The following is a 25,747-nucleotide window of genomic DNA, read 5'->3' on the forward strand; positions in this document are numbered from 1 at the left end:
TTGGCGGGAAATGTAGTTCGTCTTCCGTCAAGCCTCTGCTGCTGATAGACGTGCACGGACTACATTTCCCGGCATCCCCCGCATGCGAGCTGTGGCCGGGGCGCATTCATTGCTCTTCCTGAGTTGGGCGGCAGGTTTAAGTTGCCATAGCTGCAGCATTAGTGACAGTTACAGGAGCATGGATACCCCGCAGGTGAGGCGGCTTCCCAGGGAGCCTGGGACCAGGGAACGGGGGCATTAGAGGTTACCACATAGAGGGACTGCTCTGAGGACAGGTGGGACTGAGATGGGGATACTAAGGAGAGGTGGGGGACACTGAGGAGAGGTGGAACTGAGCGAGGGGGACACTGAGGAGAGGTGGGACTGAGCGAGGGGGACACTGAGGAGATGTGGGGGCACTGAGGACAGGTGGGACTGAGTAAGGGGGACACTAAAAAGTATGTGTGGTGGGGGGTGACTAAAAGGGTTATTATGGAGATGTGGAGAATGGGAGCAGTAAAACTGTGCAGTGGTGGAAGTACAGGGAGCGGTGACCCTGTGCAATGGTGAGGGTACAGGGAGCGGTGACCCTGTGCAGTGGTCAGGGTACAGGGAGCGGTGACCCTGTGCAGTGGTGGGGGTACAGGGAGCGGTGACTCTGTGCAGTGGTGGGGGTACAGGGAGCGGTGACCGTGTGCAGTGGTGGGGGTACAGGGAGCGGTGACCCTGTGCAATGGTGAGGGTACAGGGAGCGGTGACCCTGTGCAATGGTGAGGGTACAGGGAACGGTGACCCTGTGCAATGGTGAGGGTACAGGGAGCGGTGACCCTGTGCAATGGTGAGGGTACAGGGAGCGGTGACCCTGTGCAGTGGTGGGGGTACAGGGAGCGGTGACCCTGTGCAGTGGTGGGGGTACAGGGAGCGGTGACCCTGTGCAGTGGTGGGGGTACAGGGAGCGGTGACCCTGTGCAGTGGTGGGGGTACAGGGAGCGGTGACCCTGTGCAGTGGTGGGGGTACAGGGAGCGGTGACCCTGTGCAGTGGTGGGGGTACAGGGAGCGGTGACCCTGTGCAGTGGTGGGGGTACAGGGAACGGTGACCCTGTGCAGTGGTGGGGTTACAGGGAGCGGTGACCCTGTGCAGTGGTGGGGGTACAGGGAGCGGTGACCCTGTGCAGTGGTGGGGGTACAGGAAACGGTGACCCTGTGCAGTGGTGGGGGTACAGGAAGCGGTGAACCTGTGCAGTGGTGGGGGTACAGGAAGCGTTGACCCTGTGCAGTGGTGGGGTTACACGGAGCGGTGACCCTGTGCAGTGGTGGGGGTGCAGGGAGCGGAGATCCTGTGTAGTGGTGGGTGTACGGGGAGCAGAGGATGGGTATTGAGAGGTACTATGTTGGGGCAGAGTATGCAGGATGAGTACTGAGAGGCACTATGGTCACAGGATGGGTACTGAGAGGCACTATGCTTGGTCACAGGATTGATAATGAGGCACTATGTTGGGGCACAGTACTCAGGATGGATACTGAGAGGCACTATGTTGGGGCACTGTACTCAGGATGGGTACTGAGAGGCACTATGTTTGGGCATAGGATGGGTACTGAGAGCCACTATGTTGGGGCACAGTACACAGGATGGGTACTGAGAGGCACTGTTGGGGGACAGGATGAGTACTGGAAGGCACTGTGTTATGGGACAGGATGGGTACTGAGAGGCACTATGTTGGGGGACAGGATGGAACAGAGGGGCACTATGTTGGGGCTCAATATGACCGCACACTGATAGGAGCCGCTGCTGTGGGAGATGATGGGTACAGAGGGGCACTGTGTTGGGGCTCAATATGACCGCAAACTGATAGGAGCTGCTGCTATGGGAGAGGATGGGAAGCTGTGATTTGTGCCAGGCTGTATACACAATGTTGGCTCAGTAATGACATGTCCAATCCATTTGCTGTATATGAAGGTGAATGGCAGCTTTTACTGGTGCACTGCGTTCTGCTGTGTGCCCAGGTGATGAAGCGCTTGTGGCTTTCTAGCAGTAAATGAGGAACTGGGGGTTTGCAGGGTGTGATGTATCTGGCGTGACAGTAACTGCACACAGAGGAAGGAAGTTCTGCTTCTTCAGCCATTGCAGCAGCAGCATCCTGTCACCGGATTATTATTCTTATATTATAGATTGGTAAATAACAACGTGCCAGACAGCAATGACGAACAGGATATACTTATAACAGGTACAGACAGTAAATGCACCTAGGAGACAAAGCAGCGTTACATTCTTAGTATGTTTATTGAGAATAGGCAGGTGCGTAGACAAACATCACTGTAACGCAAGTAAAAATGAACCATATGAGAATGGAGAAGCTTCTCTTCAGAGTCTCCAAGGCTATCTGCTTTCTTTTTATCCCAAATAAACCTGCAGCATAAGAATAGGGCTGAGGAAAGGATTCCAGGTGGAGGGGGTTCTGCTGGGAGGGTCATCAACAGATAAAGTAGACTTGAAAGAATGTAGAAATTTGTCAAAATGTGGCACCTACAGGGGTGAAAAGGGTTAACATTTTCAGCCCGGCAAACCTTTGCCCAGTTAAAGCCACTCACATCAGTCAGTAATCCTTTAACAGGGCTCTCTCTCCTCATATCAAACTTTGGCTTTCTGTGGTGCACATGCTCCCTGAATTATTAACGGCCCATACACACTATGCGATGCTGGTTGCTGCGGCTATTTATAATTAACAATATCGTCCGTAAGTATTTGTGTGAATCTCAGAGGCAAGAATATTTTGTACCTTTTATTATTCTATATTGATATTTCTCTTTCGTCCATCCTGGTGACACAGCTCAACCTGCTGCAGGTAGGATCTCAGAAACGACCATTGTAGTGGGTGGGGGTCGCGATCGGATCGTGATCACATTAGGTGCATCGTAGGCGCCGTCAGCTCATGAGCAGGTCATACGTTCCTGTGACGACTTGCTCACGAGCACCATCGTCCTGGTGTGTACCGGGCATAACAGAGGACAGGGAGGAAGAGAAAAGTTTCCAGCCAGTAAGGGGAAGGCACCCTGATCCCATTTCAGGGCCTTTGCCAAGAAAAACCCGTACAAAAGCGAGGATAAGTCCTCTGCATGATGGGGTGGAGGCTCCCCGTTCTGGGTTCAGAGTGGGGGGTCGCCTCCTGAAGTTTCGGAACCAGTGGAACACCTCCACCATGGATCCTTGGGTTCTTTCCATCATTTCACAAGGGTACAGAATAAATCTCAGCCCCCCCCCCCCCCCCCGAGGTTTCTTCCAACACCCTTACCGAGGGAGGCTCGCCTGCGGCAAGCTCTTTTTGGGGCGGCAACGTCCCTTCTCGAGAAGGGGGTGGTGGTCCCGGTGCCTCAGGAAGAAAGAAAGAGAGGTTTTTATTCCATTCTCTTTTTGGTCCCCAAACCAGACAGGTCCTTCAGACCCATTCTAAATTTGAAATCTTTAAATCTGCATCTATGGGTGGACCATTTTAGCATGGAGTCTCTTCGATCTGTGCTGTTAAGAATAGAGTCGGGGGAATTTCTAGCATCAGTGGACATCCAGGATGCTTATCTACATGTGCCTATCTTAAAGGAACATCAGTCCCTACTGAGATTCGCGATAGGAGAGACTCCTTTACAGTTCCAGGCTCTTCCTTTTGGCCTGGCCACAGCACCGAGGGTATTCACAAAAGTGATGGCTGTCTTTGCAGTGGCCCTCAGACTAATAGGGATAGTAATCATCCCGTAACTGGATGACCTCCTGTTCAGGGCGGAGTCAGCGGAGAAATTACAGGAACATCTGGACATTGCGACACGGTTCTTCCAAGACCATGGGTTGTTGTTGAATCTTCCAAAGTCACATTTGACACCCACACAGAGACTTCAGTTTCTGGGGGTGATTTTGGACACAAATCTACATCATGTGTTTCTCCCAGAATCCAAAGCAGTGGACATTCGTCATTTGGTTCTCTTGATCTTACAGTCCCCGAACCCAATGGTTTGCAGGGAGTAAAACCGCTAGGCAAGATGGTGGCAACCTTCGAGACACTGCAGTTTGCAAGGTTTCACCAGAACATTTCAGTGGAACAGTCTCTTATGTTGGTCAAGAAATTCAAAGACCATGAAGCAGGAAAGGCTGTTACTGTCTCGAGAGACAAGGGAGTCCTTAATCTGGTGAACAGATCTGGAGTTGCTGCAACTGGGGCATTCCCTCCGCTCGTGGGATTGGTTGGTTGTCACGACCGATGCCAGTCTCAAGGGCTGGGGGGTGGTAGTTCTGCACCTGAGGTTGCAGGGTCTGTGGTCCAAAGAAGAATCCAGACTGCCGATCAACATCTTGGCGCTCAGGGTGGTTTGGAACACCCTTCTGCAGGCACTGCGCCTGAAAAAAAACTTTAAGCTGCTCAATAATAGTGACAAATAAAAATAAATAGAATATGAACGCTAATATTGTTGGATGAGTTTAAATGAAGAGGGAGGGAAAAGCTAAGTGAAGGAAAGTCGAAAAAAGCCCATGAAAAATAAAAGTGGTTAACATGTGTTTACAGCTCTTTTGAGCCTTGTGAATGTCCGTGGGAAACTGTGCTCTCCCTACCTCTACTGAACAGAGCATGGCTGCGGATAGAGACTTGATGATGCGGCTGTAAGCAGTGCCGCTCGTCTCATGTCTTGTCCGGTCTGCACTAATGATTTCACTAGGTCCAGCGTTTGCGGAGTTCTCCAACTGTCACAATGGTGGTGCATTGTAAATGGCAGGTGGACATCTTACCACATACGAAAAAAGCAACCAATTACAATGCCAATATTTTTTGGCAAATCTAAGGAGCAAGGTCTTTCATTTAGTATGTTCTCTGCTCAGGTGTTGTGGAAATGTTGTTTGTTTTCTCACCTCACCTGTGCAGATTGTAGGACCAGTATTCAATGCTCTTGATTCACCTCTTTTTTTCGGTGAACTGGGCTGTTGTTCAGCGAAACTGTGAATTTTTACTCCAAAAATGATATTCGCTGCATTCAATGCTCACTGTTCGCCAAAAGGGAACAGTGAATGCCGGCCAGTTCTCGGTTTCATGCTCGCTGCAACTTGCTAGTGTATTTCAATGGAGTTTTGACGTTAATTCGACGAGTATATTCAATACTAGAATTGAGAACTTCTTTCACTGTGATTTTCGGCGAGTTTCATCATTTTGCATTCAACATCTTTTTTTAGGTGAACTGTAATGTGTTCTTTTAAAATAAAGGTTTTCTATTTTTTAGGGGGGGGGGGATTTTTTTTTCAATTATTTGAAGGGTCTAATTGTATTTAAAAACTTGCAGCACATGAATATATTTGTACATTTTTTTTTTTTTCTTTGTTGGTATGTTTCACTACGGCAGTTACATAGTCACCGTAGTGTCTCTGTCAGAATCAGCGTAGTGTTCCCGCTGGCAGCGTAGTAAGTGTCCCTGTCAATATCAGCGTTGTGTTCCTGTAGTCAGCGTCCCTGACTGTATAAGCCAGAGTGGTACTTGTTTCCTAGCATGGCGCCCACGATTTTTATCTTATGGATCTTATGCATCTTATGGATGCATGAGATCCATAAAATGGATCTTATTGATCTCATCGCATTGTATATCAAGTATATAAGATTTTGGTTGTATTTATCGTATGTACAATATCGCATCGCATCCGATATATCGGATGCGATGCGATCTTTTTTTTTTTTTTTAATTGTATAGGATTCATATAAGATTTTTTATTGTAAAAGTACCCTTATGGGTACTTAAAATGTAAAATGAGCCCCCAATAACCATCGTTAACGCCACCGGCACTATCCACGCCAACCCGAAGCGTGGCGAGCGGCGGCAGTACGCGTCCTCCGACCTTTTCATACCCCCACTATCCACGTCGGTGTGGAGTTGATTTTATACAGTGTGGCAAGCGCAGCGAGGCGAGCCCCACGAGGGGACGTGGACTACATGTGAAGTAGTCCGCGTCCCCTCGCGGGGCTCGCCACGCTTCAGGCTCTGTGGCTCGCTGCGCTCGCCACACTGTATAAAATCAACTCCACACCGATGTGGATAGTGGGGGTATGAAAAGGTCGGAGGATGCGTACCGCTGCGCTCGCCACGCTTCGGGTTGGTGTTGATAGTGCCGGTGGCGTTAGCAATGGTTATTGGGGGCTCACGATTTTTATCTTATGGCATCTTATGGATCTCATGGATCTTATGCATCTTATGGATGCATAAGATCCATAAGATGCGATATTGTACATACAATTAAAAATCTTTTCAATTGTATGTGATCGCATAAGATTGTATGTCTTAATTAAGGCATACAATCTTATGCGATGGGCGCCGTGCTAGGAAACAAGTACCGCCGGAGTTTATGTAGTTAGCAGCCAGCATAGTCAGTATGTTCGCAGCTAGCTGGAGCTTACATAGTTCGTGTAGTCAGTCAGCATTGTGTCAGTTATGGCTGCCGAACCATAAACCATCTTCAACCTACCGCAGACAGAGGAGGAGTCACAGTTTTTCCAATGCCTCCACTTGCTGCCAGAGACACAGACGCATCCTATGCGGCTCAATGTAAAGGAGCTTATGTGACGCTGTCACATAAGAAGCTGTGGGAAGGTCGGTCGGTCTCTGGGCCTCACAATGGGTTCGCGGATGTCACCTGACATTTCTCACCCTTCTGCGGTTCATATTTTCGTGGGCGGAGGAGCTGACCAGCATTCAATTTTGTGAGCGCCACCTTAAGATTTTGAACAAAACCCCCCGTGATATATAACAATCTTATGTGGGAGGCGTGTACCCTCGATCTGATGTCCCAGCCCCAACTCCGGATTGGCAGACCTGCCAAAATCGTTGAGGTGGACGAAAGTTTGTTTGTCCAGCGTAAGAGCCACGTTGGTGCGTCCTACCACAGCAGTGGCTCTTTGGTGGTATATCGCATCAGACCGGTGAATGCTTCATCACACCATTGGCCAGCCATGAGGCCAGAACCCTAATGTCTGCGATCCAGACACACATCGAGCCAGGTACCACCATCTACTCAGACTGTTGGCGTGTGTACACAATGCAAGAATTGGAGCAGGCGGGGTACCACCACATGCGCGTCAACCACCTTTACAACTTTGTGGAACCAGACACTGTGGTCCATACCCATAATATTGAGAGGATCTGAGGCTCCTGTAAGTGGAGGAATAAGAGGCAGAGGGGCACTGCACGCCAGTACCTGGACTTGCAGGAATTCATATGGTGCAAACCCTAGGGGCGGAGGATGCTTTCATGTGCATATTACATGCACTGACTCTTGTCCCAACTGCAGACAAAGCTACCAATGCTGAGGATGACGCAGCTGCTTCGACATCAGTTGCATCTGGAGGGGCTGCTGTGTGTTTTACACCTTTCTGGGACATGTTTTTCTACAGTATTATTTAACATTGCTCATTGTTTTTCTTATTCATTCTTTATGTCAGTAAAATCCAGTTGACAGTTAACATGTATCATCATTATTGTTTCAGATGGATGACATGACAGGTGTGAATGTGTTCCAGAAACACCCCCACTATCCACGCCAGCCTGAAGCGTGGCAAGTGGACGCGGTACGCATCCTCCCAACCTGTTCATACCCCCACTATCCACGTCGGCGTGGAGTTGAATTTCTAACGTGTGGCGAGTGCAGCGAGCCACCGAGCCCGAAGTGTTGTGTAAAATGAGCCCGAAGCGTGGTGAGCGGACGCAAAATACACGTCAAGTAATCTCATTGCGCTCGCCACGCTTCGTGCTCGTTTTACGCGTATCCTCACGGGGCTCGCCATGCTTCGAGCTCGGTGCGCTCGCCACACTTTATAAAATCAACTTCACGCCGACGTGGATAGTTGGAGGTCTGGAGGACGCGCACCGCATCCCCTTGTCACGCTTCGGGCTGGCGTTGGGCTCGCTGTGCTTTGGGCTGGGGTGGATAGTGGGGGTTTGAAATGGAAGCATTTGCCAGTATGTAACATGGAGCACTGTCAATCCATCCTTTATTGTGCATGAGACGCACTTGTGCACCGCACCCACCCGCCAATTTATCTGTCAAAATCTGATGTGCCTGATGCACGTTCCCATGTGCATTGGGTCTAACCAAGAGATTGATCCTCCTGCGCATAGGATAAATCTCAAGTCAATCAGGTCCAACTTGTCCCTCAGACAAGTTGGACAAGTGTAAGTCTGAGGCTTCCACGGGCTAGAAGCGTTCAGCGCTGACGTAGGAGACGCACCCTAAAAATGCATGGGCACACTTGAATTTTTTTCCTTCAACCACCCTCAGACAACGCCATGTTTCTGACCTCAAAAACCGGCTTCATGTAAGTCAACCTGCGACTGGACTGCAATAGCCAATTGTTTTTCCGGTTGCAGTTAGCCGATAATCCTCCGATTTTGTGTTTTCTCTAATTAGCGATTCATGCTGAATAAACCCAATTGTTTCCACCTATTTCTAGCCTCTTTCCCTGCCGCAGTACCCCGTTGGCCCATGTAGGGGGCAATGTAGGACTGTCTGGTACTCTCCAGTCTCTGTTTTGCTATTAAGCAATATAGTATAGGCTGACCGTGTACGCTCTGATCGTTATGATGCTAGTTCTTCAGCACTGAAAACACAACCTGCCATAGAGCTCTCCCAGCAGACCTAGAGTAGTGTGTTATTCCCAGTGCCTAGGCGTGTCGCCATGAGACCTGTTTAATCCTTGACATTACTCTCAGTATCATCCTTTATTGCCTTCTCCGCAGTGCAGATCGATAGAAGTGACTTTGAAGTGCTCTGTGTAATAATATTTATTGTATTTAGGTCCTATAATATAGGTGACCGTCCAAGTCAAATCCTGTTGTCTTGTTCTAGTGACAGAGGAGCAGGAGAGGAGGACGCGGCTGGATGCAGCACTAAGCGGATTATAGGTGACACTTTCATATAGAAATCACCAGTATTATGTGTTATCTGAGACATCTCTGGCAAAGCATTGGAGGCTGCCCTCCCTGTGCCGTACTGTATCGCCCCCTCCCTGTGCCATACTGTATCGCCCCCTCCATGTGCCTTATTGTACTGGTATTGTATTGAATGGGTGTCTGACACTACGGAGCATTGCATTCTGTGCCATGATTTCATGGTACTATCGCGATGTACCAAGGGATAAGGTTGCTAGATCGACATACATTAGGTAGACCACTAAAGGTGGACAGGGCCTAGGTCAATACATGAAATAGGTTGACGTGGCTAAGATCGGAAGGTCGACATGAGCATTAGATTGACAATAGGAAGGTCAGTATTACATACCCTACATCAACAAGGGTGTGGAGGGAGAATATAATAGTGTGCTGAGCGCAGTGAGCCACCGTGCCCGAAGCATGGCGCGCGCACGCGGTACTCTGATACACCTTGACCGAAGCATGTTGAGAGCACGTGGTACACTGATACACTATTTCCAAAGCATGGCAAGCGCACGCGGTACATTGATACACCGTGCCCGAACATGGCGAGCGCACGCGGTACACTGATACATCGTGCCCGAACATGGCAAGCGCACGCGGTACACTGATACACCGTGCCCGAAGCATGTTGAGAGCACATGGTACACTGATACACTATTCCCAAAGCATGGCAAGCGCACGCGGTACACTGATACACCGTGCCCGAACATGGCAAGCGCACGCGGTACACTGATACACCGTGCCCGAACATGGCGAGCGCACGCGGTACACTGATACATCGTGCCCGAACATGGCAAGCGCACGCGGTACACTGATACACTATTCCCAAAGCAGGGCAAGCGCACGCGGTACACTGATACACCGTGCCCGAACATGGCGAGCGCACGCGATACACTGTGCCCGAACATGGCAAGCGCACGCGGTACACTGATACACCGAGCCCGAACATGGCGAGCGCACGCGGTACACTGATACATCGTGCCCGAACATGGCAAGCGCACGCGGTACACTGATACACTATTCCCAAAGCAGGGCAAGCGCACGCGGTACACTGATACACCGTGCCCGAACATGGCGAGCGCACGCGGTACACTGATACACCTTGCCCGAAGCATGTTGAGAGCACGTGGTACACTGATACACTATTTCCAAAGCATGGCAAGCGCACGCGGTACATTGATACACCGTGCCCGAACATGGCGAGCGCACGCGGTACACTGATACATCGTGCCCGAACATGGCAAGCGCACGCGGTACACTGATACACCGTGCCCGAAGCATGTTGAGAGCACATGGTACACTGATACACTATTCCCAAAGCATGGCAAGCGCACACGGTACACTGATACACTGTGCCCGAACATGGCAAGCGCACGCGGTACACTGATACATCGTGCCCGAACATGGCGAGCGCACGCGGTACACTGATACATCGTGCCCGAACATGGCAAGCGCACGCGGTACACTGATACACCGTGCCCGAACATGGCAAGCGCACGCGGTACACTGATACACCGTGCCCGAACATGGCAAGCGCACGCGGTACACTGATACATTGTCCATGTCAAATTATGTTGAAATTTGGTACAAAAGAAGTGAAACAACTCATGTTGACCTTTTGACCCTGCCGACCTCTAGTGGTTAACCTAATGCAGTGGTAGCCAACCCTAGCCCTCGAGAGCTACCAACAGTGCACATTTTCCAGACAACCTAGCTGCTGCACAGCTGCACTCATTAATCACTGACACATTTTAAAAGATACACAGATGGAGCTAATTAGCTCACTTGTGATTCTGTGAGGAGACCTGCAAAACATGCACTGTTGGTAGCTCTCGAGGACCAGGGTTGGCTACCCCAGATCTAATGTATGTTGACCTTCATAGTGTTGTCCCTATGACCCATACCTTTGTGCCATAGGGGGTTCATGATGTTACCCAAAAACTTCTGACCAGGGGGTAAGTGTTTTCAAGGAAGAGCGTTCTATTGAAGATGGGATGGTGCAACCAATCAGATTCTATCTATTTGCTTCTAGAAGGTACTACATAAATAAGACGTAGAATCTGATTGGTTGCTGAATAGCACTTCAATCTTAGTCAATTTGCCCCAAGGAGTTTTATATAAATAACTGATGCTTCCCCCCCCCCCCCTTCATTGTGGTCTCCATGCAAAACACATTTCCCATCTGCATCTTGTCCCATAGAGCCGTGCTTCATAACCTCAGCTGTCGAGGCACATACGCAGTCCAGATTTTACCGGATATCCATGCTTGAGCACAGGTGATTTAATGCCTCAGTTTTTTCGATTTTACTTCAGTCCAGGTAAGCAGCAGATATCCTTAAAACCTGGACTGTTGGTGTGTCCTGAAGCATGAGTTTTTTTATGGGCACTGATATGGATTATGGAGGAATTTCTGGCTGTAATTTATACGGTATTCAGACTGATCATAGATTGACTCTAGGTTGACAACTCATAATGTCGACCACTATTGGTTGACAGGATCCATAGGTCGTTGGGGTCAACACTGTCAAGAGGTCAAAATTAAAAAAAAATTCAAAATTTTGAGCCGACATGTGCAGACAGGCGGTATTTCATGCCCTACCATCCACTACAGCGTGGAGGGGGAATATAATAGTGTGCCGACCGCAGTGAGCCATGGGAGGGGACGCGGTACACTTAGACAGTGTCCATGTCGACATATACACCCAAACAACATGAAAAACTCATGTCAACCTTTGGATCCTGTCGACCATATGACTGTAGACCTAGACATTGTAGTTCTAATATACCATAACCAATTTGTACGTACTTTAGTGTGGTGAATTTCGAAGCTATTTTTAAATGGATTTTTCATTCCAGGAACAGAACGCCATTTACAGCCCTGCGCAAGTCAGGAACCGGGGGAGGAGGATTCCAGACAACTGGACAGCAGAGGTAACTTCAGTGGAGCTTCATTAACCCTTTGAGTGCCATCACCTCTGTGGGAGATATTCCAAATCTCTGCTAAAAATACCAGCGTCGCTCACAATCGTTATATAAATTGAAATAAAAAAATGTGTTAAAAAAAAGTATATTTCGTATATATAAGGTAATCTTACTGGTCATTATGATAAATAAAAATGTTTGGCAATTTTCATATCTTTTTTGACAAATCCACTTGGCACTCAAAGGGTTAACTCTAAAATAAAGGTACTTGTTTCCTAGCACGGCCACTCCGATTTCCATCGGGGTAGTCGTGTTTGAAAAATCGCGTCGGTCGCATCGCATGCGACCAAATCGCATGCGATGCGACCGACCCGATTTTTAAATTGAATCAAATGTGAATAGGGTCCCTGAGACCCGATTTTACATGGGAATATTTTACATTGAATCCATAGACCCCCAATTTTACACCCTGAACCCCACGCCACGATTGACGCGAACCCGAAGCGTGGTGAGCGCAGCGTGCCTGCGAGGGGCGGCGGTGCGCGTCCTCCAACCTTTTCATTCCCCTACTATCCACGTCGGCGTGGAGTTGAGAATATAAAGTGTGGCGAGCGCAGCGAGCCACCGAGCCCGAAGCGTGGCGAGCGGACGCATATAACTTCACAGGTATACGCGTCCCATCGCGGGGCTCGCCACGCTTCGGGCTCGGTGGCTCGCTGCGCTCTCCACACTTTATATTCTCCACGCCGACGTGGATAGTAGGGGAATGAAAAGGTCGGAGGACGCGCACCGCCGCCCCTCGCGCGCTCGCCACATTTCGGGTTCGCGTCAATTGTGGGGTGACGACGGGGCCATATATAATGTGAAATGGGTCATATTGGCCCATTTCACATTGTTTCCTATGTGAGATGGACTTAATCAAGTTCATCTCCTCTTGTGCTATTATAATGGCACAAGACCGACGCGATGCTCCCGATTTCAATGTTAAAAATTATTTTAACATTGAAGCCTATGGAAAAATCGCGGGCATCGTGTCGGGGGCAATGTTAATGGTCGCGACCAACGCAATGCCCGCGATTTCGCCTTTGCCGGCAAAATGGACCTGATTTCAAAGGAAATCGGGTCCATCGCGGGCATCGTGTACCTTAACTTTGAGGTACGCGATGCCCGCGATTGTGGCCGTGCTAGGAAACAAGTACCAAAATAAACCCACTGCTTCTGCCTCTCGTTCATAATCCTAATTCTGGGATATTTTAAATAAGATAATTGACCTATGGAAGACCCTTTCCTGCCACTTTGTTCTCTCCTATCTTATTATACTGTTGTTGCCGGAGCACCAGCAGTCGGGATTCCGACATCGGGATACGGACCATCTGTATCCCCCTGTCGGGGCGCCATACCACACACCCCCTAATAGGACTTACTGCTAACCTAATAGAATGGGGTAGGGAGGTTTCAGAAGCAAGCGGGATGTACAGCTTGCACAGTGGCTAATGAGTGTAAATGGCAATTGTCATGTTAAAATACCGTGCTGAGCCCTGGTCTACGTGCCCCTAAGTGTAAGTTGGAAAAAGGAGAGGAATATTCACAATAGAGAGTTAGGTTAGGAAGTTTTATTAACCTAAATAAAAGTGTAAAAGTATAATCACAATCTAAATAAGGGATTGCGTGATTAAGGGCCCACCCCACTGGATAAATACGCACTTTGGATAAAATCGCACTTTGCTTTTTAGCCTTAATTGTTACACAACAACTGTAAAAATGTTGTGTATGTCAACCTGTTTTCACTTGTTTTTAAATGTAAAATACTAAAATAAAGACTGAATGAAAAAAAAAAAAAAAAAGGGGACTTGGTTAATGTTGGCCAATAGACTGTAATAAAAAATTGCCCCAAGCAGCCATGTTTGCTACTGGCAGCCTTTTCTTCTGCAGCTCTTAACATTTACTTACTTGCTGGTGTTCTGCAGTAGAACATCCAGATAAATGGTAGAACCCTCAGCATGAGGAGTCTGCTGAACACACCATTTAGTAATTGGTCGTTGTGCAGTATAAGGTTCTGAGCTAACTACTGGAGGGATACAAATAACATCTCAGCAGTCAGTATACAGACACCAGCATCCCAACTGCCCTCAGAACACTGGCAAATAGATCAGGATGTCAGTGCTGGAATACAACCAGCTTCCCAAGCTGTAAATATGTGGCCAGGGAAGGTGGGGTTAGGTTTAGGCACTAGAAGGGGAATGTTGAGGATAGGCGGCGGGGTGCAGGGGTTAGGCACTAGTAGAAGAAGGGGAATGTCGGGGTTAGGTGGCGGGGTGCAGGGGTTATGGTGTGTACACACGGTTACAATCTCCCTGCGATTCTGACTATATATTCAGAATCGCATCGGTATCGCACGCAGATCGCATGGGTTTTAACCCTTGCGATCCCAATGCACGCTCCCGTATCGCTCGGCAGAAAGTCTTGGCTGCCTTGACTATATAGTCAAAATTGTATGTACATTGCATGCATGCAGTGCGATGCGATCTGATCGCATCACACGGCACTTGGCACCGTGTGTACACACCATTAGGTACTAATAGGGGTAGGGGAATGTCGGGGTTAGGTGGCGGGGTGCAGGGGTTAGGCACTAGTAGGGGAAGGGGAATGTTGGGGTTAGGTGGCGGGGTGCAGGGGTTAGGCACTGTTAGGGGAAGGGGAATGAGGGGGTTAGGTGGCGGGGTGCAGGGGTTAGGCACTGGTAGAGGAAGGGGAATGTCTGGGTTAGGCACTAGTAGGGGAAGGGGAATGTCTGGGTTAGGCGGCGTGCAGGGCTTAGGCACTAGTAGGGGAAGGGGAATGTTGGGGTAAGGCGGCGGGGTGCAGGGGTTAGGCACTGGTAGAGGAAGGGGAATGTTGGTGTTAGGTGACAGGGTGCAGGAGTTAGGCACTGGTAGAGGAAGGGGAATGTTGGGGTCAGGTGGCAGGGTGCAGGGGTTAAGCACTGGTAGGGGAATGTTGGGGTTAGGAGGCTGGGTGCAGGGGTTAGGCACTGGTAGAGGAAGGGGAATGTTGGGGTTAGGCGGCGGGGTGTAGGGTTTAGGCACTGGTAGGGGAATGTTGGGGTTAGGAGGCGGGGTGCAGGGGTAAGGCACTGGTAGAGGAAGGGGAATGTTGGGGTTAGGAGGCTGGGTGCTGGGGTTAGGCAGTGGTAGAGGAAGGGGAATATTGGGGTTAGGAGGCGGGGTGCAGGGGTAAGGCACTGGTAGAGGAAGGGGAATGTTGGGGTTAGGAGGCGGGGTGCAGGGGTTAGGCACTGGTAGAGGAAGGTGAATGTTGGGGTTAGGCGGCGGGGTGTAGGGTTTAGGCACTGGTAGAGGAAGGGGAATGTTGGGGTTAGGAGGCGGGGTGCAGGGGTAAGGCACTGGTAGAGGAAGGGGAATGTTGGGGTTAGGAGGCGGGGTGCATGGGTAAGGCACTGGTAGAGGAAGGGGAATGTTGAGGTTAGGAGGCGGGGTGCAGGGGTTAGGCACTGGTAGAGGAAGGGGAATGTTGGGGTTAGGAGGCGGGGTGCAGGGGTAAGGCACTGGTAGAGGAAGGGGAATGTTGGGGTTAGGAGGCGGGGTGCAGGGGTTAGGCACTAGACACGAGAATCAGATTCAAGCTGCTGGTTAGGTTTAGTGTGCTAGAGGGGAGGGTTAACAGTACAGAGGGTGTTGGGATTCCCTTCACTGGGATGCCGTTTTCGGTTTTCTGTTCACTGGCATCCTGACTGCCTGTCATCCATATGTATCCCGTACTGACAGTCCAGGTTTTCTAAAAATTTTGAATACAATGTGGTTAACTGTTAAAAGTGAGGTTATCCTGACACTCTGTCCTTCTGCTCTTGGAGCCCTATAAAACCCAGTTTGATTCCTTACTGCCAGCTGCTGAATCAGGTATCAGACGAATGCTGGTGAGAGTGTTCTGTAGAGCGAAGGGCCAAGCGGGGTGTACGTGGGGGGAGCACTCAGGCGCTCATTTTATTGCTGTTTCTGCTAAACAGTAATTATCTGACACTTGGAAGCTTTACACTGACATGGCTGCAATTAGTCCCTCAATTAAGAGTCTTCACGTGGTCTGCACTCGGCCCGTTCTCTGCTGCCGCTGCCAGCCACCAGCGCTCGTTCTAAATCCAATCAGACGGAAATATTACTGCATGCTGGATGCCCAGAACAGTAGGACAACCGGTGAAAATGTCCCTGTAATGGTTATTCCAATCCTAAATGATCCCTTGTTAAATGTTCTTCGCCCCGGCCATCCTGGATAGGGCTGTGCTATCAAATAGGGGAACAGACCTGAAATATTTCTTAATTGTCCAGAAAATGCTGAGTTCTACAGCTGGGAACTCTCACGACTGTTGGGTCTTCTGGCAAGCGCCTTCTCTTACCTGTGTCACGCATCTGCCCTACACTAAGATACTCTGCTTTATCTACCCCTACCTCTCCCATCTCGCTACGTACTGGTGCAGATATGTGATGACTGGTATGCCGTGACTTTGACACATGTGGCTGGGGTTATGTGTAGCAAATACCAGCAAACTTTGGCAGACAGTCAAAATGCCGACATTCATTATGCTGAAATATTTGAAATGTTGACCTGCCATAAAGTCAACATGGTTTTTTTGGGGTGTCTATGTCGACATAGGTAAAACCGTGAAAATCTAACTCTATGCCCACCTGGATCATAAATATATATATTTTTTTTAAATGGTAATTTCACTGCATCCCTGTACTGTGTGTGTGTGTGTGTGTGTGTGTGTGTGTATGTATATGTATATATGTGTATGTATATGTATATGTATATGTGTGTGTATATATATATACTAGGTGATTCATCGCGCCCTACGGGCGCTCTTCACACCGTCGTAAGGGGCTGCGCCCCCTTAATTTGTGAACGTTTGTATATGAGAAATATGGTTAGAATTGTATGAAAGATGCCCTGTATTGCAACTTAGGTGTCCGCGAATCGCGGGAGGGGGGGTCGCGGAGGGTGCCGCGAACTGCAGGAGGGGGGGGTGCCGCGAATTGCAGGAGGGGGGGTTGTGGGGGGGTGGATGCTGCGAATCGCGGGAGGGGAGGGATTGCAGAGAATCGCGGGAGGGGGGTCGCGGGGTGGGTTGCCGCAAATCGCGGGAGGGGGGTTACGGGGGCGGGGGTTGCGGCGAATCATGGTAGGGGGGGTCGCGGGGGGTGTGCCGTGAATCACGGGAGGGGGGGTCACGGGGTGGGGTGCCGAGAATCGCGGGGGGGGTGTGTGTGTGCCGTGAATCGCGGGAGTGGGGGTTGCGGGGGGGGGGGGGGGGTGGGGGGGTGTGACGCGAATCGCCACAAGAAATAATCAACACAGAAAGGTCAACACATGTAAATGTTGACATAAGTGTGGCACTTCATTGGTGTCCATGTCGACACATGAGAATGAATATGAAAACATTCAAAAAATGAAAAAAAAAAACTTCAAAAACTCATGTCAACCTTTTTCATTGTCGACCATAGCCATGTCAGTGTTTTCCATGTGCAATTTAATTCTGGAGCTGCCGCGAATCGCGGGGGGGGGTGCCGCGAATTGCGGGAGGGGGGGTCGCGGGGGTGGGTGCCGCGAATCGCGGGAGGGGGGGTTACGGGGCGGGGGTTGCGGCGAATCATGGGAGGGGGGTCACGGGGTGGGGTGCCGAGAATCGCGGGGGAGGTGTGTGTGCCGTGAATCGCGGGAGTGGGGGTTGTGAGGGGGGGGGTGGGGGGGGTGTGACGCAAATCGCCACAAGAAAAAATCAACACAGATAGGTCAACACATGTAAATGTTGACATAAGTGTGGCACTTCATTGGTGTCCATGTCGACACATGAGAATGAATATGAAAATATTCAAAAAAGACAAAAAAATTTCAAAAACTCATGTCAACCTTTTTCATTGTCGACCATAGCCATGTCAGTGTTTTCCATGTGCAATTTAATTCTGGAGCTGCCGCGAATCACGGGGAGGTGCCGCGAATTGCGGGAGGGGGGGACGCGGGGGTGGGTGCCGCGAATCGCGGGAGGGCGGGGTTCACAGGGGTTCCGGTGGGGGGTTGCCGCGAATTGCGGGAGGTGGGGGGTCACGGGGGGTGCCGCGAATCGCGGGAGGGGGGGGTTGCGGGGGGGTGTGACGCGAATCGCCACAAGAAAAAATCAACACAGAAAGGTCAACACATGTAAATGTTGACATAAGTGTGGCACTTCATTGGTGTCCATGTCGACACATGACAATGAATATGAAAAAATTAAAAAAATTAAAAATAAATCTTCAAAAACTCATGTCAACCTTTTTCATTGTCGACCATAGCCATGTCAGTGTTTTGCATGTGCCATTTAATCCTGGGGCTGCTGCGAATTGCGGGGGGGTGCCGCGAATCGCGGGAGGGGGGTCGCAGGGGGTGTGCCGCCAATCGTGCAAGGGGGGGTTCTTTTTGCCGCGAATCGCGGGAGGGAGGTCGCGGGGGGGGGGTGTTTTTTCCGCGAATCGGGGGGGGTGTCACGGGGGAGGGTTTGCCGCGATTCGCGGGAGGGGGGGTCGCGGGGTGGTGGTTATGCCGCGAATTGCGGGAGGGGTCGTGGGGGGGTTCTTTTTGCAGCGAATCGCGGGAGGGGGGGTCGCGGGGGTGTTTTTGCTGCGAATCGCGGTAGGGGGGGGAGCGGGTGTTTTTGCCGCGAATCGCGGGAGGGGGGGGCGCGCGGGGGGGAGGTTTTGCCGCAAATCGCGGGAGGGGGGCGCTCACCTGGTGGCTGTGGAGTAGCAGTGCTGGGCAACATGGGAAGGCAGTGGGTGTCTGGCACTGTCTGTGGGCTCACTGGGCTGGTTCTCTGTCACATACCTCCCAACATGACCCTCTCCAGGAGGGACACAATGCTCTGTTTCTAGACTTCCCCTTAATGTATGATTGCCATCACCTGTTTTAAACAGGTTAATTTCTCAGAAAGGTGTTCAGCACAGATGAAGGCAATCACACATTAAGAGGAAAGTCCAGGAACAGAGCGTTATAGACACAGACACCCACTTTGAGTGACAGATGTAGCCAAATATATATATATATATATATATATATATATATATATATTATATATTTCTCTATTATTTGAGTCTTGATGATAATGAATCTGTCCATGGTACATAATACATTGTTCCTCTGTGCCTGATGCAGTAACCCTACTCGCCCATGGAAGAATCGTCCAGCGACTCAGACTACTACCTGAGGACCCGAGCACGCAGACGAGGTCCCCTCCGGGCTACCCACACTCATGACCGCGCACGAGGAGCTGGGGACGTATCTGAGAAGATTCATAAATTGGCAAATACACTGCAGGTACCTGACTCCCCCTCCCCCAGCCAGTGACGTCTCTTAATGTCACCTGGCAGCGCGCCTGTCACTGCGCTCTGCAGTCACAGATTGGACGACTGTAGTAAGATAATGAAATGCCACCAAATGAGCTAAGATCCTAAAATGACATTTACTTTAATGGAAGGCAGATAAAATACAGTTTCTACATTTCTGCTCAGAGAAAACACTCTCTTCGGCCAAATGACTGCACATATCGTTCTGTTTACTCACCTGAGCTGCTGGCGTTTATGGCCTCATTTGCATTTAAAAGGAGAAAGGTATTGCAATAAAATCCTTTAAACGGCTGTGTGGTTCTAAAATGGATTATTCTTCTCTTAAGGACACCAGTCATAACCTGAAGCAAGTCGATGAGATGCTTGGCCAGTACCGGGAGTATAACTCTGATCAGACAGACGCCATTTCAGCAGTAAGTTACCAGGTGTCGTGTCTGTATAATATCGGGCTGATCGCTACGTGTCAGCCACACTGCGCACATTATAACTTCAACTACATGAGCACTTGGTAAACTGTGATCCTATATGTCCAACACCCTTGTGCTCCCTCCTGCTTTGGGTATAAAAGTTACTAGGTCAACATTCATTCGGTCGACAGGCCTTAGGTTGACACCCTCAAAAGGTTGACATGGGTCTCTGTCGACATTGGAGAAGGTTTTGAGCTAACGTGTGCCGACAGGCATTATTTCATGCCCTACCATTCACTAGGGTGCGGTGGGAGAATAAAATACAGATGGGGGCGCTTTCCTTACGACGACCGTCATCTGTAGGAATGTGCCGTCCACCAGAATGGTTGAGACGCTTGCGCGCCCCATTCTTGGCAATGGACCTGCAAGGCGCTCGTTCCGTCCACTGGATCACCATCCACCACAAACCTGTGGATGGTGATCTGGCGGCAGTGATGAACGGCTCCAAGCGCATTTGGGCACCATGTCCGGTGTCAATGTCGACATTCAGGACAAAAAAAGTGAAAAACACATGTCGACCTTTTGACTGTTGACCTAATGACTCTGTCGACCTAGACCCATGTTGACATTTGAGGGTGTCGACCTTCAGTGGTCGACCTAATGAATGTCAACCTTTATGTGGTTGACCCAGTGATCACCCCCCCTTATTTTCACGCACTATTCTAGCCGTGTTAATAAGCATCTGGGAATAAAAGGGCAAAGCGGACGGTTTACATGCCCAATTCTTCATTTGCCTGCAGTGTACAGGTGCTGTGATGTCATCACTGTCCCGTGGGATAAGGAGGGATGCCTCGCTACTGTAGGCCATCGGGGAAGCCAGCACCCGGAATTAGTAATACAGTTCTAGTGCAGTGAGCACGTGTCCCCTCCAATGAGTTTCAGGCCAGCACTTTGATGGGGGCGTTCCCCCCGCTCCCCTGTATAGTCACCCTCGTGCGCTCTGGGGCCCCGTCTTGTCAGTATTTGGATGGCTTTCACAGGCCTGACCTCCCTAGAGTAATTAAAGGGACCAGATAAGTGGTGAAAAATAAGCTTCCAATCTAAGCGCACACTGTGTAATTAGCTGCGGTAATTAGCTGCGTAGGAAGTCGGCTCCTTGTCAGACGAGGTGGTAATATAGTGTGGGGAACGCCGGAGCAGCTCTCGTTGCACTTTGTTAAGGTGCAGCAAATTACACAACTTGTTTGGGGGGAGAAATAATGGCTGTGACCTTTTATTTGTTTAGCTCCATAATTAATGCCTGAAGTTGGCTGTGTTTTGCTTAAAGGGGAATTAATTCGTTTAATTCATGTTTCATTAGGATGTGAGTGCGTATCATTTCTCTGTATAAGGTAGATAAAGTGCGTGGCTGTTCAGGCACTGGGAGTTAAATAGAAACAGAATTTGACGGCAGATCAGAACGAATTGGCCCATCTAGTCTGCCCCCCTTTTTTTTTTTTTTTTTAAACATGTTACCTCAAACCATATTTTATCCTTATTTTTTTTGTAAGGATATCAATATGCCTATCCGAAGCATGTTTAAATTGTACTACTGTATTTGCCTCTACCACCTCTGATGGGAACCTATTCAACTTATCCACTACCCTTTCTGTGAAGTAAATCTTTCTCAAATTTCCCCTGAATCTTCCTCCCTCTAGTTTCAGTGTGTGTCCTCTTGTTCTGCTGCTCCTCTTCCTGTGAAGAATGTCTCCCACCTGTAACTTGTTAAAGCCCTTGATATATTTGAAAGTTTCTATCATGTCCCCCCTTTCCCTTCTCTGCTCCAAAGTATACATATTAAGATTTTTTAGTCTTTTTCTGGTACGTTTTGTGATGTAGGCCACCATTTTAGTTGCCATTCTTTGTACAGTCTCTAATGGTATTTATATTCTTCTGGAGATATGGCCTCCAGAACTGAACACCGTACTCTAGATGAGGTCGTACCAATGACCTAAACAGTGGCATTATTACTTCTTTATTTCTACTGCTGTAACCAAGCATCTGACTTGCGTTCTTCATTGCTTTGTTACATTGCCTACCTGCTTTTAAGTCCCCTGAAATAGTGACACCTAGATCCCTCTCTTCCTCAGTAGTTTCCATTATAGTGCCATTTATACTATATTTAGTCTTTGGATTTTAGACCCAAGTGCATGATTTTGCATTTTTTGGCATTAAACTGTAGTTGCCATGCTCTTGACCATTCCTCTAATCTATCTAGATCATGGGTCTTCAAACTGTGGCCCTCCATATGTTGTGAAACTACAGGTTCCAACATGCATTGCCACATTTTTTCCTATAAGAGCATGCCAAAACTGTCAGAGCATGCTGGGACATGTAGTTCCACAACATCTGGAGGGCCACAGTTTGAAGACCCATGACCTAGATCATCAATCATTTGTTTTACACCTCCTGGTGTGTCTACCCTGTTGCATACCTTTGTGTCATCTGCAAAAAGGCACATTTTACCCTCAATTCCATTTGCAATATCACCAATAAAGATATTAAAAAGCACTGGTCCAAGTACAGATCCACTGCCCTGCAACCACACTCTTATCCATTTAACTATCTTAAAATCCAATCCCAAGCTTTCAAGTTTATTTAACAGTCTGCGATGTGGGACAGTGTCAAAAGCCTTACTAAAGTCTAGATAAGCTACATCTACAGCCCCACCTTGATCTATTACTTTAGTCACCCAGTCAAAAAAGTCAATAAGATTTGTTTGACATGATCTTCCCCCAGTAAACCCATGCTGTTCCGGATCCTGTAAATTTCTGGTTTTGAGATATTCTACAACTTTGTTTTAAGAGTGTTTCCATCAATTTCCCTACTACTGATGTAAGGCTCACTGGTCGATAGTTGCTTACCTCTTCCTTTCTTCCACTTTTGTGCAGTGGGACTACATTCGCTGTTTTCCAGTCCTCTGGGATTACTCCAGTAGCTAGTGACTGGTTAAATAATTCGGTTATTGGTTTTACCAGCTCCCCTTTAAGCTCTTTTAGTATCCTTGGATGTATCCCATCTGGCCCCATTGATTTATCCACTTTCAGTTTTGAGAGTTCTGTGAGGACTTTCTCTTATGTAAATGTACTTGTTTCTCCCTCAGTTTTCTGACTATACTTGCAACTTAACTGTGGCCCTTCCCCTCTCTTTCAGCAGTGAATACTGAGCAGAAATAATTAATATGATCTGCTGTTACATTGTCCCCCTCAAAAAGACTTCCACTCTCTGTCTTTAGTCTTATTATTCCACTTTTTGTTTTTCTCCTTTCACTTATATAAATCAAGTCCCCTTTATCCACTGACTGGGCCATTTTCTCTTCAGCCTGTGCTTTTGCACATCTGATTACCTTCTTAGCCTCCTTCTGTCTAACAAGATACACCTTTGTCCTCATTATTCTGCGTCTGCTTAAATTTCTTAAAGGCCAACTTTTTTGCTTTCACAATACTTGCTACATCTTTCGCAAACCACAATGGCTTTCTTTTCCTTGTGTTTTTCCTAACTCTTTTGACACAAAGTTCTGTTGCTTTCAGTATTGCACTTTAAAATTTTTCCCACTTCTCCTGCACTCCTTCCAAGTTCCTCCACTCTGCCAAAGAATCCCTTACAGAGTTCCCCATCTCTTTTTGAACCATACTGCTTGATGGTCACTGGATCCCCGGTTTTCACCCACATTTAAATCCGATATTCTGTCACCATTTGTAAGAATTAAGTCTAATATTGCGTCATTACGAGTGGGCTCCCTCACCAATTGCTGGAGGGATGCTCCTTGCAAGGAATTCAGAATGTCCCTACTTCTGGTGGAACTTGCAACAGGCAGCTCCCAGTTTACATCAGGTAGATTAGTCTCCCATGATTATCACCTCTGTTTTTAATGCCATTTTATTGATGTCCTGCAATAAGCTCTTGTCTAGTTCCTCTTCCTGACCTGGTGGTCTGTAGATCACCCCTATACGAAGAATCGCCTTCTCCCCTGTTTCTATGGTCACCCAAAGGGCCTCAGTTTTTTTTTTCTTCGATACTTTGTATTAAGGTAGTCTTTATGCTTTTTTTCACATATATTGCAACCCCTCCTCTGATTCTTCCCATTCTGTCCTTCCTAAATAAAGTATATCCTGGTATAGCTATGTCCCAGTCATGATTTTCATTGCACCATGTCTCTGTCAATGTCAATTAGTTCTGGGATTTTATTTCTTAGCTCCTAGCATTTGCACACATAGCTCTTAAAGTTGTGTTTGTGCTTCTCCTGCTGCTAGCTATGTTCATCTTTCTGCCCATAGCTATTCGGTTTTGATGACCATTATCTTCTGTTGCAGTGGATAGACTTCCTGTTCCATTTGCCTGCAGAGACAATACCTCTAGGTTGGGGGAGCAGATTTCTTCATTCTTATTTGGTTCACTGTCCCCCTCTGTTAGTTTAAATAGTTGCTGATGAAGCTTCCAAACTTCTCACTTGATATTCTCGTTCCCCTTGAAGATGGGTGCAGGCCATCACTTTTATATTAGGATCTGTCTTGCCACGTTACGTGACTGTTGCCGTCTCTCATTAACGCTAGGAATGGCCTGTTTCTGTTTTCAGGTGTAATGATTTGTACGAGCAATGTTTATAGGTTTCCTATTCAATCCCCCCACTATAGTCTTCCCCTCTGTCCTGTAACAACCCCACTGCTCCAGTGAATCCACCAATGAGGCTGATCCAGTGTTGCATGCAAGTCTGTTTTGTGGACAGATCTTGCAGTTTTAAACACTGCACATGTTCTATGCCACAGCTGGCCAAGCCACTCCTCAAGATCTACCAACGGTTCAGGTTTCCCAGATCATCTAGCAGAAGCACAGGTGTAGTCATTACTAACAGACACATTTCCCAGAGCATCTAGCAGGAGCATACGTGCAGTCATTACTAACTGACACATTTCACAGAGATATATATATAAGTCTCTAGAATACTTAATTTGCCAACATAACCGTATTTGCCAATATAAACCTATTTCCCCAGCACTAATTTATCATTTCTTCCTTACTCCCCCATCATCATTGTAATTATTCCCACAATTGCATATAATATCTGCAGAAATGTCAGCAAACCAGGCATGTTACTATATTCCTATGCACATCGTGAACCCTTAGTATTTTGCAACAGGATACCCGTCATGACAGCTATACAGCCCATCCCTTCCCAATATCGCAATTATCGGGACCAAGTTAGCTGTGTGCACACCGCATTATGCCCTGATTACACGCATCTCCCTAGTTACTATTATACAAACATCAGACTAACCTGACGTTTGCTCTTTTGTTTCCAACAAGGTTGCGCACCAATACAATACTTACACGTCAGAAAAGCATGACGTTTCCTTTGTCCACGGGATCTACACTCCAGCAAGCCTATACAGCTGAGAGTTGCGTCCCTGGGCACCCTTTTGATTGGCTATTTTCCGCGTCAATCCAATCAAGCCTTTTCCGGTTGGCTGACATCTTTGTCATAAGAAGGGCATCCCCTCCCTGTCCTCTACGCGTCAGTGAACAAGCCTAACAGCGAAACACGTGTCCTCTGACGCGCAGGACACACCCCCCTCAGGATACCCACAGACTGTGTCCTTCACGGACACCTCGCTCCGGCGCCCGGCTATCTCCCGCCTGCCGTTCCCGCTGCCGTTCTCGCTGCACCTGGGCAGTTAGGTAAAGCAGGCTACGCCTGCAAGCAATTGTCTTTATATAAAAACATTTATACGCCTGACTTTGTCTCCATAGCCCAGCTCAGGGTATTACATGTCCTGTGTAGCAGCGCTACTTATGGTATCTATTCAACGGCAGTTTTCTTATACCGGAGCCCTCCTAGTATAATACTGTTATGCATTAAGTATTTACAAGTTTAAACAGCGCAGCCCTTACAGGATTACCTTAAACATCTTGCTCAATCTTCATATGGCTAAAGGTCTCACTGGTGACATCAATATACTAATCGTGCCGTTCTGTGCATAACTTATCCATTTATTGAAAGGATTAATTGAACCTCTTGGGTCTTTTGATGTATAGTGAGTCTTTTTGATCTATGGTGTGTATGTTGAGTA

At 48.4% G+C, this 25,747-nt stretch overlaps 1 protein-coding gene across 5 annotated transcripts in view; it reads left to right on the forward strand.

Moving 5' to 3' along the window:
- Positions 1-39: 39 nt before the first annotated feature.
- Positions 40-25,747, forward strand: part of CEP128 (centrosomal protein 128) — a 111,912-nt gene continuing 86,204 nt past the window's right edge. The window contains exons 1-6 of one of the 5 annotated variants that reach the window (XM_083167378.1): positions 65-193; positions 2,150-2,205; positions 8,841-8,896; positions 11,783-11,857; positions 19,043-19,204; positions 19,560-19,646. In XM_083167378.1, coding sequence (XP_083023504.1) covers positions 19,058-19,204; positions 19,560-19,646 — 234 coding nt within the window. In that variant the 5' untranslated portion in view covers positions 65-193; positions 2,150-2,205; positions 8,841-8,896; positions 11,783-11,857; positions 19,043-19,057. Of the gene's footprint in view, positions 194-2,149; positions 2,206-8,840; positions 8,897-11,142; positions 11,203-11,782; positions 11,858-19,042; positions 19,205-19,559; positions 19,647-25,747 lie in introns of those variants that run through there. The other 4 variants (XM_083167381.1, XM_083167377.1, XM_083167379.1 and 1 more) reach the window with 4 other exon arrangements.

This window comes from Crinia signifera, chromosome 12, assembly GCF_055691185.1.
Source record: "Crinia signifera chromosome 12, ASM5569118v1, whole genome shotgun sequence".
In the NCBI taxonomy this organism is placed as follows: Eukaryota; Metazoa; Chordata; class Amphibia; order Anura; family Myobatrachidae; genus Crinia; species Crinia signifera.